Source organism: Stigmatopora argus, chromosome 5 (genome assembly GCF_051989625.1).
Source record: "Stigmatopora argus isolate UIUO_Sarg chromosome 5, RoL_Sarg_1.0, whole genome shotgun sequence".
In the NCBI taxonomy this organism is placed as follows: domain Eukaryota; kingdom Metazoa; phylum Chordata; class Actinopteri; order Syngnathiformes; family Syngnathidae; genus Stigmatopora; species Stigmatopora argus.
The window spans coordinates 18,088,366-18,105,893 of record NC_135391.1 but is presented as its reverse complement, the minus strand read 5'-3'; the positions used below and the strand labels follow the sequence as shown (position 1 = coordinate 18,105,893).

Sequence of the window (17,528 nt, the reverse complement as noted above, 5' to 3'; positions counted from 1 at the left end):
CGTAACAATACTTATGGTAGTTAAGCTGTGTGTTTATGTACGTGTGTACGTGTGTACGCATGTTGATTCAGCTGCCAGACGTTTGCCTCCTACTTGCCTATAGCCTCCAATGGATAAAGTATTTTTTTAATACATTAATTTTTTTTCATCTTTTTTCTCTCGTTTTCTGTTTCACTCATATTGTATATAAAATTGGTATACTTTTGACATTTGTAAAGCATTTCATGGGTAGTAATGAGATCATTAGAACGGTTGGAACGAATTAGGGCTTTTGCACGTCAAAGGGGTCTACTTATAAAAAATCCAAGTTACGAAACCATTTCTGCAACGAATCCATTTCATAAGTCATTGTAAGAGCAGAATAGAAAATGAATGAATACATTCATGAAGGGTGAAACAAAATAACCTTTTGACACGCCATTAAATGTGAATAAAGTGATGGAAAAAAATTACATTCATAGTAATTAAAACAAGAATGTTTTTCCATCTTCTTGTGCCCTGCGATTGGCGGGCAACCAATTCATGGTGTCCCCGGCCTCCCATTCACTGGCCACTGCAACATCTCAGCTGGGCTACTGTGAATTTCATCCTGAATTCACCATACATATATGCAAATTGGGGCATGTTTACTTTCTCAATGTTGCTATTTTGCAGTGATGCTACTTGTTCATGGTACTCGGCCATTTGGTCGCCGGACTTTTGGTCGCCGGACGTATGGTCGCCCGGAAGGTTATTGATAATTACCATTTAAAATGGTTGCTCAAATTCCCTAAATACAAACTGCAAATTATTATTTAGTCATACTTAATGCCCTATTAATTATTAGGCTAAAGAAAAGCTCCAAATTTCCCGTACTTTTATTGTGTTTTGTTGGAGAACTTGTTAAGACCCTGACTGACGTAGCTTCTTAAAGGGACAACGCATGTACATACAAACTCTTCTACACTCACACGTCCGCTCAGTGAAACTGCTCAGGGCCATTGTTGGCTTCTATTGATGCGTAGACCGTGTTGTTTTGCCTTGTTTTGTCGCCGGACTTTTGGTCGCCGGACGTTTGGTCGCCGGTTGTTTGGGTCCGGGCGACCAAACGTCCGGCGACGAAACGTCCAGTCACGCTTGTTCATGTATGCCAAAATTCACATTTTTCGGTCATGAATGTTCATTAGCCCCTCCAAGTCCAAATGGACTTGGAAGCTTAGTGTCGTCAACGGCAGCTAATGGGTGCTCTATAAAGCTTAGCAGGGTTACATTTCTCCAGGATAATCACAAGCTGATTTTTTTTTAATGCAGAAAACAACTCGGAGTTCACAGGGGACCCCTTAGAAGGCACCTCCATCTGGTTCTGGAACAACACGGATCTGGTATGTTTTGCTAGCGACCTAAGTATGGTATATTAACAGTGCTTTATACATAGAAATCTTTGCAGCCTATCAATGCCACGTGGTCCTCATTGAGCCGCAGCGACTGCTTAAAGTACAATGGGGAGCTGGTGGGCAAATCGTGCGACTTTGTCCCGGACATTGCGCTCATGTCCTGCATCCTCTTCTTTGGCACGTATGCCTGCTCCATGGCACTCAAAAAGTTCAAGTTCAGTCCCTTCTTCCCCACCACTGTGAGTGCAACCCAACAAAGCCATCATGCCTCGGTCGTCTTCACCGTGCATCTTGTCTCGCCAGATCAGAAAACTAGTCAGCGACTTTGCCATCATCTTAGCCATCCTCATTTTTTGCGGCGTGGACATTATGGTCGGCGTGGATACACCCAAACTCATCGTGCCCACTGAATTCAAGGTGAGTGCACGGTGGTTTGAAGTGCTTTATATTCTTCGAAACAAAGGTAAAGGAATATGAAGCATTTCCGGCTCACTTCAGGTTGATTTTGGAGCATTTCGAGGTCAATTTCTGTTGAATATCAAGTAATTTACTGTTGATCTTGGAAAAACTCCTAGTCACTTTCCAGTGAAATGAGACCACTCCCTTTTGATTTTGGGGCTTTTTCACTTCCCTTTGGTTTTGGCTCATTTTCTTTTCATATCTGGTCACATCCTGTTGATTTTGGTACTTTTGCAAAAAACTTTCTGTTTATATTTTAACACTTCCTGCTGATTTTATGGTAAATCGAGTGACTACCTGTTGATAGTGGAACATTTTGGGGTCACGTAATATTGATTTTGGGTAATTTTCTGTTGATTTGGTCTCATGTCTTGGCCATTTAATTCAATTACGGCTTTCTGAGGGTGTCGATTGAAACGCAGAAATAGATACAGTCGCTGGGAATGTACGAGGAGCATTTTTGTATTAGTGTAATTAACTCGTTGGTTGCCATTGACAGCAATAGACATTCAATTGATTTCTACTTGATTATGTAACACGTTATAACATAGAATAACATACCATAAATCTCCCAAAAATCATTTTAAAAAAAAAGAGAAATTAGTTGGTGAAAAAGCGACTTTTTAGGATGTTGACACCACCGTTTTGGCCACCACGCAGACACTTTGCTATATTGTGCGGCCAAATTGTGTGATCCAGACGTTACAAAGTTTTCATATTCAAGTAAAAATTCATAATCTTTTGGCCTCCGTATTTTACTCATTACCAGCAAGTAGTGAATGATCATGTTTTATTGATAAGGGGGCCATATTGGTAGAGTCGACAGCTAAATGTGATTAATTCAGTCACCACCATAAATAACGATAGATGAACAATTCACATAAACTAGGGGAATGGCTGTGAATTATCATGTTTCAGTGCAATTGACGGCGATAAACGTCACATCCATTTTGACTGGGAGTAGTGAATAAACGAATGTTCATTTGCCCCACTCCAGCCAAAATCTAGTGAATGTCTATTGTCATCAAATGCAGCCAATGAGTTAACGTCTTTTGTCCTTAGCCAACAAGTCCCCTCAGAGGCTGGTTTGTGCCTCCGTTTGGGGGCAACCCGTGGTGGGTGTACCTGGCATCAGCCCTCCCTGCTCTGTTGGTCACCATCTTGATCTTCATGGATCAGCAGATCACGGCCGTCATTGTCAACAGGAAGGAGCACAAGCTGAAGGTGAGTGCCATCATAAATGTAAAAAAAGAGTATTTTCTTGACAAAACATTATTCATTCATTTTCTCTCTATCTTTTCTTTGGTTCATTGCCTTCCACCCAGTGAACTTGGATTCAATGGCAGCCAATTACTTTAAAAGTATACATAAAAAAGCATTGAGAAATACATACAAGTACATGATAATGATTATGATAATAAAAATAAAAAAACAAAACACATGAATAATTTGAAAAATAAAAATAAAAAAACACAATATATTATTTGACATTTTAAATGAATTTTGCATATTCTATTTTCTTTCATATTCATTTTTGGCCTTTCACGATTTTCTTTTATTTTAAGATTTTCTCATATTAGTCTCTATTTTTCAGTTTGGTTTTCTTTCTTTTTTCAATACCATATTATAATAATAATAATAATAATAATAATATAATAATCGGACATAGGCCATGTCGTCATTACCACAACACAAAAAAGCCTACTTGTCATCACACGCAGAAACTGCGTGTGACGAAATTGATGGTGCTTCTCCATAAGCTACGTTTAATCGGCAAAAGACCTAAATAAGTGTAAGTTACGGACTTGTAATTTGTCATTCCGCTGTTGTGGATACAGGTCGCTTACCTCTCGATTACCGCACACTGTCTGACACTTACCTTCCTGTCTGCCACTTACCTTCCTTCAAGTCAGCTAGTAGGAGGCAGATCACCAACCAAACATCTATTCATATGCCGCAGAAGGGAATGTGTGGTATGTTAGCGCGAGTTTAGATGTCTGATGGATGTGGGGAAAAAACTGTCCTTAAGCCTATTTGTCCGAGCCTTGTGGGACCTATAGCGTCTGCCAGAGGGCAGCAGCTGGAACAGATAGTGACCAGGGTGGTAGGGGTCCCCCATGATGTTCTTGGCTCTGCTGAGGTAACGCGGGCTGGCAATGTCTTCAAGTGAGGGCAGAGAGCAGCCGACAATCCTCTGGGCAGTGTTAATCACTTTCTGCATGGCCTTTTTGTCTGCCGCCGTGCTTCCAGCATACCACACTGTGATGCCGTACGCCAGGATGCTCTCTACAGTGGTTCTATAGAAGGTTCTCAGAAGATTGGAGCCCAAGTTGTTCTTCCTAAGTACCCTGAGGAAATGGAGTCGTGTCTGAGCCTTCTTCACCACTGCGTGGTGTTTGTAGACCATGAGAGCTTGTCCGTGACGTGGACCCCCAGGAATTTAAAGGACTGGACCCTGTCTACACATACTCCATTTATGAGGAGTGGGGCCAGATCTGTGCCGTGTTTGCGAAAGTCCAAGATTATTTCTTTAGTTTTCGTGGTGTTCAGTGTGAGATTGTTCACCGAGCACCACGAAGACAAATTGTTGACCTCATCTCTGTAAGCCGACTCATCCCCTCCTGAGATGAGTCCGACCACAGTGGTGTCGTCAGCGAATTTGATGATGGCGTTAGACTGGTGGGTGGGTGTACAGTCGTAGGTGTACAGGGAGTACAGAAGAGGACTCAGTACACAGCCTTGAGGGGAGCCAGTGCTTAGTGTAATGGAGGAAGAGAGGTGGGGACCAAGTCTAACAGTCTGTGGTCGGTTGGTCAAGAAGTCCTTTATCCAGCAGCAGATTGAAGAGGATAGTCCAAGGTGGGAGAGTTTGTCAGTCAGAATGTCCGGTTTTATGGTATTGAAGGCTGAGCTGTAGTCAATGAAGAGCATCCTCACGTAGTTCCCAGGGTGTTCCAGATGGCTCAGTGCTGTATGAAGAGCAATGGCAATAGCATCATCAGTGGACCTGTTTTCTCTATAAGCAAACTGGTGAGGGTCAATTGAGGGTGAGATTGTATTCCTGATATGGCGGGCTACCAACTTTTCAAAGCACTTCATGATCACAGGCGTGAGGGCAACAGGCCTATAATCATTCATGCTGCCAATGGTTGGCTTTTTGGGGATTATCCGGACTATGAGACACACTTTCTCATTTCTCACTCACTTACTCAAGTGCGACTTATATGTTTTTTTCTCTCTGTCTACTGAGAGTCTGTTATGTTGTTTTTGTTGGCTATTGTTATCTGAAAAACTGTTATGTTAACAGATGCCTATTTACCTGTTGTTCCCCATCTTACAATTGTAGAAAGGCGCAGGCTACCACCTTGATCTGTTCTGGGTGGCTGTGCTTATGGTGGTGTGCTCCTTCATGGGCCTGCCATGGTACGTGGCGGCCACTGTCATCTCCATCGCTCACATCGACAGCTTGAAGATGGAGACGGAAACGTCAGCACCCGGCGAGCAACCCAAGTTCTTGGGGGTTAGGTGAGCTCACAAGTCAATTTCAACTAAAACATAGATTTATCATTCTGTATAATTTGATTGGAGTAAATTTTGATTGTTACAGGGAGCAGAGGGTGACTGGCGTTTGTGTCTTCATTCTCACCGGACTCTCTGTCTTCATGGCTCCCATTTTAAAGGTTTATTTTATTCATGACCGTAGCATTCAAAATCAAATCAAAATCAAATCAAAAGCCTTTATTGTCATCATACACAGCTGCACATAACACAATTTGTGGTGCTACTCCACAGTGCATTTTCCCAGTAAAAAAACATAAATAGTAATATAAAAGTATAAAAAGTCACATCCCGGCTAGGTAAATTCTAAAATATTGCACAATCTAGGATATTGCACATTGTTATTGCACACCCTGAAGTTATTGCACAGAAGGGATTGTGTGTCGTGCTAACGCAAGTTCAGAGTCCTGGTGGCTGTGGGAAAAAACTGTCCTTTAGTCTATTTGTCCGTGCTTTGTGAGACCTGTACCGTCTGCCAGAGGGCAGCAGCTGGAACAGGTTGTGACCAGGGTGGTATTGGTCCCTGACAATGTTCCTGGCTCTGCTGAGGTAGCGAGGGCTAGCAATGTCATCCACTGAGGGCAGAGAGCAGCGGATGATCTTCTGGGCAGTGTTGATCACTCTCTGCATGGCCTTTTTGTCTGCTGCCGTGCTTCCAGCGTACCATACTGTAATGCAGTAGGAAATGGAATTGTTTCTGGGCCTTCTTCACCACTCCTGTGGTGTTGGTAGACCAGGAGAGCTTGTCCGTGACGTGGACCCCCAGGAAGTTGAAGGACTGGACCCTGTCTATGCATTCTCCATTTATGAGGAGTGGGACCAGATCTGTGCTGCGTTTGCGAAAGTCCAGGATTATTTCTTTAGTTTTCGTGGTGTTTAGTGTGAGATTGTTCGCCAAACACCACAAAGACAGTTTGTTGACCTCATCTCTGTAAGCCAGTGGCGGGCCGCCAGGGCCTTCAAGGCCTTCTCTGCTGGCCTAAGAAATATCTGAATCATATATTATATTTTGTCCATCAATACTTATTAAATAATTCCAAATTGTCTGTTAGCTTCCTTTCATTGCTTTCCCCCCTGGTTGCACTGCTTCCAGATGTGTTTTCATATTGAAGCATTTGACCAATCACATTTCAGGCATTATTTGTTGCCAGGGTCAGAAATCTGCCTCAAAGCCTTCACAATCAGTATGCGGGCTCTGCTGCATTAAACAAGCGTCGATAAGACTGTTGCTTTAACAAATCAGATTTCGAGTTGGCAACACCAAAATGCATTGTGGCAGGCGTAGGGATACGTCATTGCCTTGTCGCATGCATAGGGATACGTCATCGCTTTCACCAACTATGATTGGCTAGTGATTAGCCAGAGCTACCAAACTGTATTTGGAGCGAGCTGCACAAGCAAATATATTGTTGTGTTGATTTAAAGCCATTTTCAAGACGGACTATGCCAGAAATACGACAGGACAGGCTCGACTTTCAGCATTAGCTTCGATGGCGATATAAAAGAAGGAAGAAAGAAAGGAGGATGGATATTGTGCACAGTTAAAAAGGATTTTTGGTGAGTAAAATATGGCTATATTCCTAAATAATATTTCAATTGTGGGCCAAGTTCTGATATCTGAAAAGCTCCAATGTTTGTATTTAAGCTCCAGTGTTTGTATTTAATCACTAAATGCTGCTCGGAAGTGGATTTTACCCCATTTTAGTGCAATTTTTGCCGTTTCGCCATTGAGGTCCATCGCTGTCTTTTCCCGGAAAAATCACCCCCCTGGTCCGGTTGTAATGTCTGAAAAGCTCCAGTATTTGTATTTAATCAATAAATGCTGTTTTCGGCTGGATTTTACCCCATTTTGGGCAATGTTTGCCAGTACGCCATTGACGTTCATCGCTGTCTTTTCCCGGGAAAATCACCCCCCGGCCCAGTTGTAATGTCTGAAAAGCTCCAGTATTTGTATTTAATCACTAAATGCTGCTAGGAAGTGGATTTTACCCGTTGAAGGCCCTACGAGAAAATGCACGGACCGCCACTGCTGTAAGCAGACTCATCCCCCTTGAGATGAGTCCGACAACAGTGGTGTCATCGGCAAATTTGATGATGGAGTTAGACTGGTGAGTCGGTGTACAGTCGTATGTGTACCAGGAGTACAGAGGAGAACTCAATACGCAGCCTTGAGGGGAGACAGTGCTCAGTGTAATGGAGGAAGAGAGGTGGGGACCAAGTCTAACAGTTTGTGGACGGTTGGTTAAGAAGTTCTTAATCCAGTAGCAGATGGAAGAGGATAGTCTGTCAGCCAGAATGTCCGGTATTATAGTGTTGAAGGCTGAGCTATAGTCAATTAAAAGCATCCTCACGTAGCTCCCATGGTGCTCCAGGTGGCTCAGTGGTGTGTGTAGAGCTACAGCGATAGCATCCTCGGTGGACCTATTTGCTCTATAGGCAAATTGGTGAGGGTCAACTGAGGGAGGGATTGTATCCCTGATATGGCGGGCGACCAATTTTTCAAAGCACTTCATGATCACAGGCGTAAGTGCAACAGGCCTATAATCATTCAGGCTGTCAATGGTTGGCATTTTAGGGACAGGGATAATGGTGGTAGATTTCAGGGAGGATGGGATGATGGATTGTTGCGGGGAACAATTGAATATCTTTGTGAAAACACCACTCAGCTGGTCAGCACATGCTTTGAGCACCTTCCCAGGTACTCAGTGAGGGCCAGCAGCCTTACTGCTGTTCATTCATACTTACAGAGCCTATTCCAGCTGACAACGGGCATTGGGCATGGCGCACCCTGAATTGGTTACCAACCAATTGCAATTTCAAAGTGTCAAATTGGTGCTGTCAATGACAGCCAAAGAGTTCGTGTACATATTTTATTGAATCCATCAAAATCTCTTTAATTGAATACATTTAGAATTTTGGCAGATTATCTAATGATAGAAATTAATTGTATTATACCTATTAATGACTGCCTTTAACTATCAAATGTTTGTGAATGTTCATATTTTAGTTTATCCCAATGCCAGTGCTGTACGGTGTCTTCCTGTACATGGGAGTCGCATCCCTCAAAGGAGTTCAGGTAGATTCTTCTTTTTCATGATACGCTTTAATTTGACATCCTGTCTGAAGATTTACATCTATTTGTGGGTGTAGTTCATGGACCGTCTGAAGCTGCTACTAATGCCAGCCAAGCACCAGCCCGACCTCATTTACCTTCGCCACGTGCCCCTCAGGAAGGTGCACCTGTTCACCTTCATTCAGGCGCTCTGTTTGGCTCTGCTCTGGATCCTCAAGTCCACCGTGGCCGCCATCATTTTCCCTGTCATGGTAGGACATACATACAATCATTTACAGTCCATGTTTGTGTAATAACTCCAGAACAAATAATGGGTTTTGTTTGTAACATGTAACAAAAGAGGTGGTTGTATTTTGGTGTAATCACATAAAAAGGTCAAAAAGTTCAGAAAAGGAATTTCACAATAACTCAAGAACAAACAAATATGACTAAAATGCTGTGATGCTTTGAATTTGGCTGCCCAGGCTGATATCTGATCCTCTAATGTTCTGTGTTAATGTTTGTAATAATCATACACACATTATTATTTATATTTTGAAAATATACAATTGAAACATTTAGTACATAGCATAAAAATTCTCAACGAATAAACATTTTATATTAAAACAAATTAATTTCAGAATGTTTAAATCAAGAAATCAAGTCAATGTTAAACTATAAAAAAACATCACATATATAATAATAATAATAATCGGACATAGGATTTGTCATCATCATTGACTCGACATCTATGCTGTGTTTGCGAAAGTCCAGGATTATTTCTTTAGTTTTTGTGGTGTTCAGTGTGAGATTGTTCACCGAGCACCACGAAGACAGTTTGTTGACCTCATCTCTGTAGGCCGACTCATCCCCTCCTGAGATGAGTCCGACCACAGTGGTGTCTTTGGCAAATTTGATGATGAAGTTAGACTGGTGGGTTGGTGTACAGTCGTATGTGTACAGGAAGTACAGAAGAGGACTCAGTACACAGCCTCGAGGGGAGCCAGTGCTCAATGTAATGGAGGAAGAGAGGTGGGGACCAAGTCTAACAGTTTGTGGACGGTTGGTTAAGAAGTTCTTTATCCAGCAGCAGATGGAAGAGGATAGTCCAAGGTGGGAGAGTTTGTCAGTCAGATGAGAAGAATCACACATTTATATTCTAATAAGGCACTGCCATGTTAAACTATTGCCTGCCATTGACAACGGTAAATGCCCAATTCATTAAAATGGAGGACTAGCTCTTGTTTGAGTCCCATTTTAGGCTCCAGACATCTCAGCATTTTTGACTGGGTGGCCTTAAGAATAAATGAGCTAAAAAAGATAAGTTTTTGACATTTCAAAATTAAATGACTTGTAATATGAAACAGAAGAGGTGATTAAGTTTTGGCGCCATGAGCTCAGGTCTGAAATGTGTTTGTGCTCAAGATAAGTCAAGGAATAATGAAGGGATTTGAAATGCATCAGCGTTGTGAACATTGTGTTAGTAATGGCTTCTGGAATATTTCCCCTAGCAACATGGCTGCCAGATAGAGAAAGTCACTTGTTTGCTACCATATCACATATGTCATTTAAAAAATGTGGTTCAGACGTTACAACAGCATCATATTTCGTATTTTGGGTGAAATACTTAAGCTTTTAGGGGTTCTCACAATTCTTCTTTTCGAGACTTCTCTGACCTTTGACCTCATTACCCCAAATGTCGTCATCTCTTCTGTTTCGTATTACCAACATAACCTGTACGTTTGATAACAATCCTCCAGCTTGTTCTTGAGTTAGCAAAAGCATACTGAACCGAATGCTAAAGCTTGGCCTTCTGTTGGTTTCACCTACTGCCGCAGGTAGTTAAAACTATGTTTGAGTACCTGTAATTGTCCTCTGACTTTATTTGTAGATCCTGGCATTAGTGGCAGTGAGAAGAGCCATGGACTATATGTTCTCGCAGCAAGACCTCAGCTTCTTGGATGACGTCATCCCTGAAAAGGACAAAAAGAAGAAGGAGGATGAGAAGAAGAAGGGCAACAACGTAGACAGCGACGGAGATGATGTAAGTGCATTAAAATCCTAACCAGCATTTTTATTTTCAGCGGGCGGACTTGACAGCGATGGAACGACCGATGAGGCTTATTTTGAGAGTCGATTCATTGCCGATTATTTTGTGATGAGTTGGTAAAGCAGCTCAAATAAAAATAATGTTATTTATTGTTACATTTCTTTGGATTCAAATATTGGACCATGAAGGATGAATTTTAATCTGATGCCTGAATTTTCATTTAACAAACATACATAAAGCATTTGAGCAATCCATAAGTACACAAGAGTAGTATATTGATTAAAAAGAAAATGTATTTTAAAAAATAAAGCTAAAAATGAGAAAGTCCTAAAATGAAAAAAAAACAAAAGATAAAAAAATAATAGGAAATGAAGGTAAATCTAGAAAATGAATTAAAAATTTGCAAGATAATATTAAACTCATAGCCTGCTATTAACATTGATAGATATGCAATCTGGTCTGGAACGGGTTACTGTTTCAGTCCCATTGACGGTATTAGACGTTTTTTGACACTTTGAAGTGACCAAAATCTACAGTACGTGCCCTTATGCCCCAAATCATCAGAAAGTGACCCTAAGTGCACCTAAACCAACTAGAATTCTCCTTATATGGTAATTAAAAATGTGAATACATTTGTTAATGGATGAGCAGATTCCTTTTGACATGAGCAGGGCAGATCAGACATTGGCTGTTCATAATAGGATTGAGCTTGTACACGAGTGTGCTCGAAGATGGGAGGTTTTGGGCGCAAATCAGCTCTTGAGGACTTTTTGTGTGTGGTCTCTCCAACAGTCTGACTATCCTTACAATGAGAATGTTCCCAGCATTAAAATTCCCATGGACATGATGGAGCAGGAACCCTTCTTAGGTGGTCAGGCTTCAGACAGTGAGTAGACCACAAGGGGGTGACGCATGTACTTCTGCCTTCTCCATCCTCCTCTATTTTGTTTCTGGATTTCACTCTATTTGACGCTAGCCAGCGTTGGTGTTTCTTTTCTTTTTTTTTACCTCGACTATCTGCATGGAAATGGCTTTTCTCTTTCATCATCTAACACACTGCTCTTTTGTTAAAAACTTAGTTTAACATGTGTTTCTATTTATTTTGGGATGATAATAATAGTACAATTTATTGCAAATATACCTTAAATTTAAGAGAAATTGCTAAGTGTTCTTGTGTTTCTTTTTGGTAGACGAGAAGTCAGCTTCTTTCCTCGAGCGACACACATCGTGCTGAAAAGCTTCGCTACTACCAGACCAACTACTTATCCAGGTAACATCCGCACAAGCAATCCATTTTAAAGAAATTATTAAATTATCATTATTATAGAAAAAAATGGATATAATTAACTATTATACCAGGGTTTCACTAAGTGGTTCTTATGCTTTCTTGTCGCATGCTAAAACACTCCAATTAAAGAAAGTATCAAACGTTTTTGTGCTGCCGCTATCATTTTTTTAAGTGAGTACTGTCATACCTCTACTTACGAATGCGAAGTACAAAATGTTCAGGTTACGAAAGCTTTTTATATGAAAATGAGTGCCTCGAGATATAAAAAAGATCTATGTTACGAAATCCCCCAAAGAGTAAATGAATTACCTTATCCGTTAGTTTATTTTGAAAATATTGTGGCGGATGCATTGATTGTCACTTTAGAACATTTTCACGTATAACCATGGAATTGGAAAATAATATCCGATTCCTAGAAGGAATGTTTACTGGTACCTTAAAGAATATAGAAACAATTTGACCAATTTGCAATATGAGTATGACAAAGACAAAATCCTCTTTATTTCACTGGTCAAGTTACTGTTGTTTGTAAAGAAATAACAGAAGACAACATGTACTACAATGGATGACCCAAAAAATAAATAAATAATGCGGCATATAATTTTTATATAAATCAATTAGATTAGATTAAAATTAATAGATAGAAATATAGATGGGCAGCCCGGCAGTTGAGTGGTTAACACGACGGCTTCACAGCTCTGGGGTCTCGGGTTCAAATCCAGGCCACATCCACCTGTGTGGAGTTTGCGTGTTCTCCCCGGCCTGCATGGGTTTTCTCCGGGTACTCCGGTTTCCTCCCGCATTTCAAAGACATGCATGGTAGGCTAATTGGACACTCTGAATTGCCCCTTGGTAAGAATGTGAGCATGAATGGTTGTCTGTCTCCTTGTGCCATGAGATTGGCTGGCCACCAATTCAGGGTGTCCCCCACCTCTGGCCCGGAGTCAGCTGGGATAGGCTCCAGCACCCCCTGCAACCCTAGTGAGTATAAAGCAGTTCAGAAAATGAGATGAGATAATATATAGATTGATTGATGTATAGATGTTAAAGGATTTTTTCCATCACAGTAATCCCTCGATTATCGCGACTTCACTACTTTGCGTTTTTTTCTGCTATTAATAAATTATTTTTTAAAAGTTCGCAACCAGAAGACAGATGAAAATTGCGGCAAAAATGGCGGCAAAAATGGCGGCGAAAATGGCGGCGAAAATGCCGGCTAAAAATGGCAGCAAAAATGGCGGCGAAAAATGGTGGAAGTCAGGGTACTGCCTCCTCTTCTGCACTGCAATGATTGGTTCTAACCATACCACAGAAGAAGAAAGCAAAAGTATAAATGCCTCTGTGGACACGCACGCCGGTCTTTCCTGTTCCCTGCGTGTAGCATTTAGCATCGCATACGGAGAGTCAATTCCAGATTTCTTTTATTGGATTTTACAATTATACACCAAAACGAAAAATGGCTCCCAAGCGTCCAGGACCACCCAAGGCTTCATGTGATGCGAAGAAAAAAAATGGAAGATGATGACGGCTGCTGAAAAAGTTAAGTTGCTTGACATGCCGAGAGCGGGGAAAAAGTATGTCGATGTTGCGCGCCATTACGGCATCAATGAATCTACCGTGCAGTCCATAAAAAAGAAGAGGCTAACATTTGAAAGACAGCCACACCTTCATTTACAAGCGAAACCAAGCGTGTGGTAACCACGAGGAATAAATCCCTCCTCAAAATGTAGAATGCCCTCTCAGTCTGGGTCTCAGAATGTAGGGCAAAAAACATTCCTCTCCAACATCATACGAATCAAGGCCAAGAACTTGTATGATAGCTTAGCTCCCGACGAAGACCCTGAATGCGAGCCTCCGCCAAGCACCAGTGAGCCTTGTGAATTTTCAGCAAGCAAGGATTGGTTCGAAAAATTCGAAAAGAGGCATTGTTGCCTGTGTACTGGATGAGCAACAGAAAAGCTTGGATGACGAAAGCTCTCCATAATGAGTGGTTTTATAACTGCTTAATCCGGAACGGGAAGTTGTATACCTCCCCGAAAGGGGCCTGGATTATACAATCACCAACCTGTTTATTTTTTATTACAAACATTATCCTCATTTTTGGGGACTATTTCAAGTGGAGAAGGACTATTTTCACTGTAAGTACAGCATATAAAGTATTTATATTATTTTATAGTATTCTAGTCTACTTTTTTTCGATTATTGCGGCCATGTCTGGTCTACATTAACTGCGATAATCAAGGGATTACTGTATACATTTACTGTTTGTACTTTCTTTTACTGCACATGTTCTGTTGAATAATCCTGACGATTCCCATGATCAGGCCAGGATGATCAATCAGGTGGCATCTTTAAAGAAGATAATTAATATTAATATATTATATTTATTATATTATATCATATCGTATCATATCGTATCGTATCATATCGTATCATATCGTATCGTATCATATCGTATCGTATCATATCGTATCGTATCGTATCGTATCGTATCATATCGTATCATATCATTATATTTATTACATTATAATACTATTTTACATGGAGCATGGCCAACATGAATTAAAAGTAAGGCCTTTGAACATTCTCCCAGGTTTTATTTGGGATCGATAGAGCACAGAACAGCGGCCCAGTGGTGCGAGTGGTTCACATGTCAGCCTCACAGCTCTGGGGTCCTGGGTTCAAATCCGGGTCATGACCACCTGTGTGGAGTTTGCATGTTCTCGGGTTGGTTCACGGGCCGCTTTAACGTCAACTTGATTTCACGTGGGCCGGACCATTTTAGATATAATATTTAGATTTTTTTTAATAAATTGATTAAAAGAACTGGATTAAAAGCCCTGAATATTCAGTTTTTTTAATAGAGCTAAAACAATGTCTATTTTAGCTTTTTTAATTATATTTTTAGATTTTACAAAATGATTTTTGAACTAAAAACAGAAAAAATGATTAAAAAATTACAATTATTGATTTAAAAGGGGGAAAATCAGGAAATTTAATATACATCTGTACTCTTCATTTTAATTTGATCCTAAAACAGAAAGTCGGCACTGATGATTTACTTTCCCGGGCCACACAAAATGATGCGGCGGGCCAGATTTGGCCCCCGGGCCGCCACTTTGACACTTGCCTTAAAGTGTAATAAAACCAGACCATAAAGTTTACGTTGTTCGTTCGTTCATGCATTGAGTTTTTTAACTGATCAATCTCACAAAGGTCGCTGAGGGTGCTGGAGCTTATCCCAGCCAACTGCGGGTACCAGGCGCTGGACACCCTGAATTGATGGCCAGCCAATTGCAGGGCACAAGGAGACAGACAACCATTCGCGGTCACAATATCAATGGGGCAATTTAGAGTGTTCAACCAGCCCACCATGCATGTTTTTGGGATGTGGGAGGAAACCGGAGTACCCATAGAAAACACACGGCCCGGGGAGAACATGCGAACTCCACACACTGAGGACCAACCTGCGACCCTAGTACTGTGGAGTCAACAGATGAAAAAGAATATAATTCCTAATTTTATCATAAATAATTATTAATATCTTAATATCGCAAAAATAATAATCTAATACCTGCCACTCTGTTCCAGCGTTAAAAGATGGAGAGGAAAAAAAAACAACCTTTGTATGTGTTTCAGCTCCGAGATGAGTCCGCTCAAGCCGGTGCCTCAAATTAGAATAAACATGGACCCGGACGACGTCAACCCGTTCTACTGGCGGAACCGGGGATCCGAGACGTCTCTGTAGAGCCGTCCATCCACCCAGACCATCAACTGTCTTTTTCTACTACAAATCACAAGCCAGCTAATTCTACTTCTTCTGCGATGCAACTGCATCTCTGTCTTACTATGCTTGGAGTACCTTCCCTGCTTTCTTTTCTATCGGTCTAAACTTTTTCTATGTTCAAATGCATCTCTTCTGTGTCATGGTAACATTTTTCCGTAGCAGGAAATGTATTTTTTTTTAAATAGTCTACCTCTTGATTCGGACGAACAAGCGTCAATAGATGGTGGAAAAGCTGCAATAATGGGACTTCATAGCTAACAATCAAGAGGTTTTTTTCATGTCTTTTTCGTACTAAATTGAATCAAAGTGTTTGATTCCTTTTTATTTTTACATTTATGTGTGGCGGTTCTATTTCATGTCGGGTTTTTCTCAACTAGTGGCTATATTGCATTTCAAAAAGGTGATTTGTTACGTTTTAAGTGGCTTATAAGGTACATTCAGATTGTCATTATTTTGTGGAACAACGACAAAACTTCCTGTTTTAATACTTACATATTTTTAGTCTGTCTACCAGTATATAAAAGGAATTATTAAGGTACCCATGGGAATGAGGTATTAAAGGTGACGCAATGGCACCAAAAACGTAATATAAAATTAAAGTTTATATAAAGTTTTAACGTTATATTATTAGCTCATTTTTATTCCAAATTTTATTTTTGTTATTTCATGTATTAAGGAATTAGAGGAGGCGGCCCGGTGGTGCGAGTGGTGATCGCGTCGGCCTCACAGCTCTGGGGTCTTGGTTTCAAATCCAGGTCACGTCCAGCTCTGGGGAGTTTGCATGTTTTCTCTGGGCCTGCGTGGGTTTCCTCCCACATTTCAAAAACACGCATGGTAGGCTGATTGGACACTCTAAATTGGCCCTAAGTATGAGTGCTAGCGTGAATGGTTGTCCTTTGTCTCCTTGTGCCCTGTGATCGGCTGGCCACCGATCCAGGGTGTCCCCTGCCTCTGGCCTGTAATCAGCTGGGATAGGCTCCAGCACTCCCCACGACCCTAATGAGGATAAAGCGGTTCGGAAAATGAGATGAGATGAGGAATTAGAGGATTTCTACTTCCACTACCTCAAAGTTTTTACTACAGAATTTGAAAATAAAAGCCCCAATTAGGTATTTATATTTATTTATTATTAATATTATTCAGGAATTGTCCTAATAATTCTATACTTTTCGACTGATTCCAAATTTTACTTCATAATTAAAAAAAAAACATAAATAGCTTTGTTTTTTAGGTATTTGCCTCGACATAAATTTACCTAAAATATCAAATTTATTGACCGATTTCAAATTTAGTTTTGACCTCTGATTTCCACATTTTTTGATCAAATAAATCCATTCCAAAATACATCCTATTAGCCCACCAGCCGAAGTAACAATTTTGTTGATATTGATTGGTTTTGTTTTTATTAGCAAAAATAAATATAACAATCAAAGAATTTATGATTCACAAACAGACAGAAAAACATGTTTCAGTTTTATTGTTTGTTTGAAATTTGATTAACTTTCAAGTGTGACTTTGTAGATTAAGTACTGTAGAAATTATATTTTTGAAATGAAATGTATATTGAAAATAAAAAGTTATTAAATGGAATTGTGTTGCGTATTTGTTTTGTTTCATAAAAAACTCACTATGAACAGTTTGGTACCTTCTTAGTGTCCAATCAGCCGACCATGCATGTTTTTGGAATGTGGGAGGAAACCGGAGTAACCGGAGAAAACCCACGCACGCCCAGGGAGAACATGCAAACTCCACACAGTGATGACCGATCTGGGATTGAACCCTCGAACCCAGAACTGTGAGGCGCCTACCTTTGTGTTATCAACCAGGATTTGAGGCCTTATTACAAATGATTTATTTTGAAATAAAAAAAAAATGTACATAAAACACTAAATATTATTATTTTTTGAGTTTTTGAGGCTACATGTGGTTTTTATGGTTTGTGGGGGCAGTTTGGACCTTAC

General features: G+C 40.6%; 1 protein-coding gene across 7 annotated transcripts in view; it reads left to right on the top strand.

Moving 5' to 3' along the window:
- The window catches only part of slc4a4a (solute carrier family 4 member 4a), a 62,708-nt gene extending 45,551 nt beyond the window's left edge, over window positions 1-17,157 (top strand). For 4 of the 7 annotated variants that reach the window (XM_077601772.1, XM_077601771.1, XM_077601768.1 and 1 more), the window contains 11 exons: window positions 1,291-1,361; window positions 1,427-1,612; window positions 1,677-1,790; window positions 2,895-3,056; window positions 5,179-5,357; window positions 5,440-5,512; window positions 8,398-8,466; window positions 8,541-8,714; window positions 10,334-10,486; window positions 11,683-11,762; window positions 15,420-17,157. In XM_077601772.1, coding sequence (XP_077457898.1) covers window positions 1,291-1,361; window positions 1,427-1,612; window positions 1,677-1,790; window positions 2,895-3,056; window positions 5,179-5,357; window positions 5,440-5,512; window positions 8,398-8,466; window positions 8,541-8,714; window positions 10,334-10,486; window positions 11,683-11,762; window positions 15,420-15,528 — 1,370 coding nt within the window. In that variant the 3' untranslated portion in view covers window positions 15,529-17,157. Of the gene's footprint in view, window positions 1-1,290; window positions 1,362-1,426; window positions 1,613-1,676; window positions 1,791-2,894; window positions 3,057-5,178; window positions 5,358-5,439; window positions 5,513-8,397; window positions 8,467-8,540; window positions 8,715-10,333; window positions 10,487-11,284; window positions 11,379-11,682; window positions 11,763-15,419 lie in introns of all 7 variants that reach the window. The other 3 variants (XM_077601774.1, XM_077601773.1, XM_077601770.1) reach the window with 1 other exon arrangement.
- The last annotated feature ends 371 nt before the right edge of the window (window positions 17,158-17,528 follow it).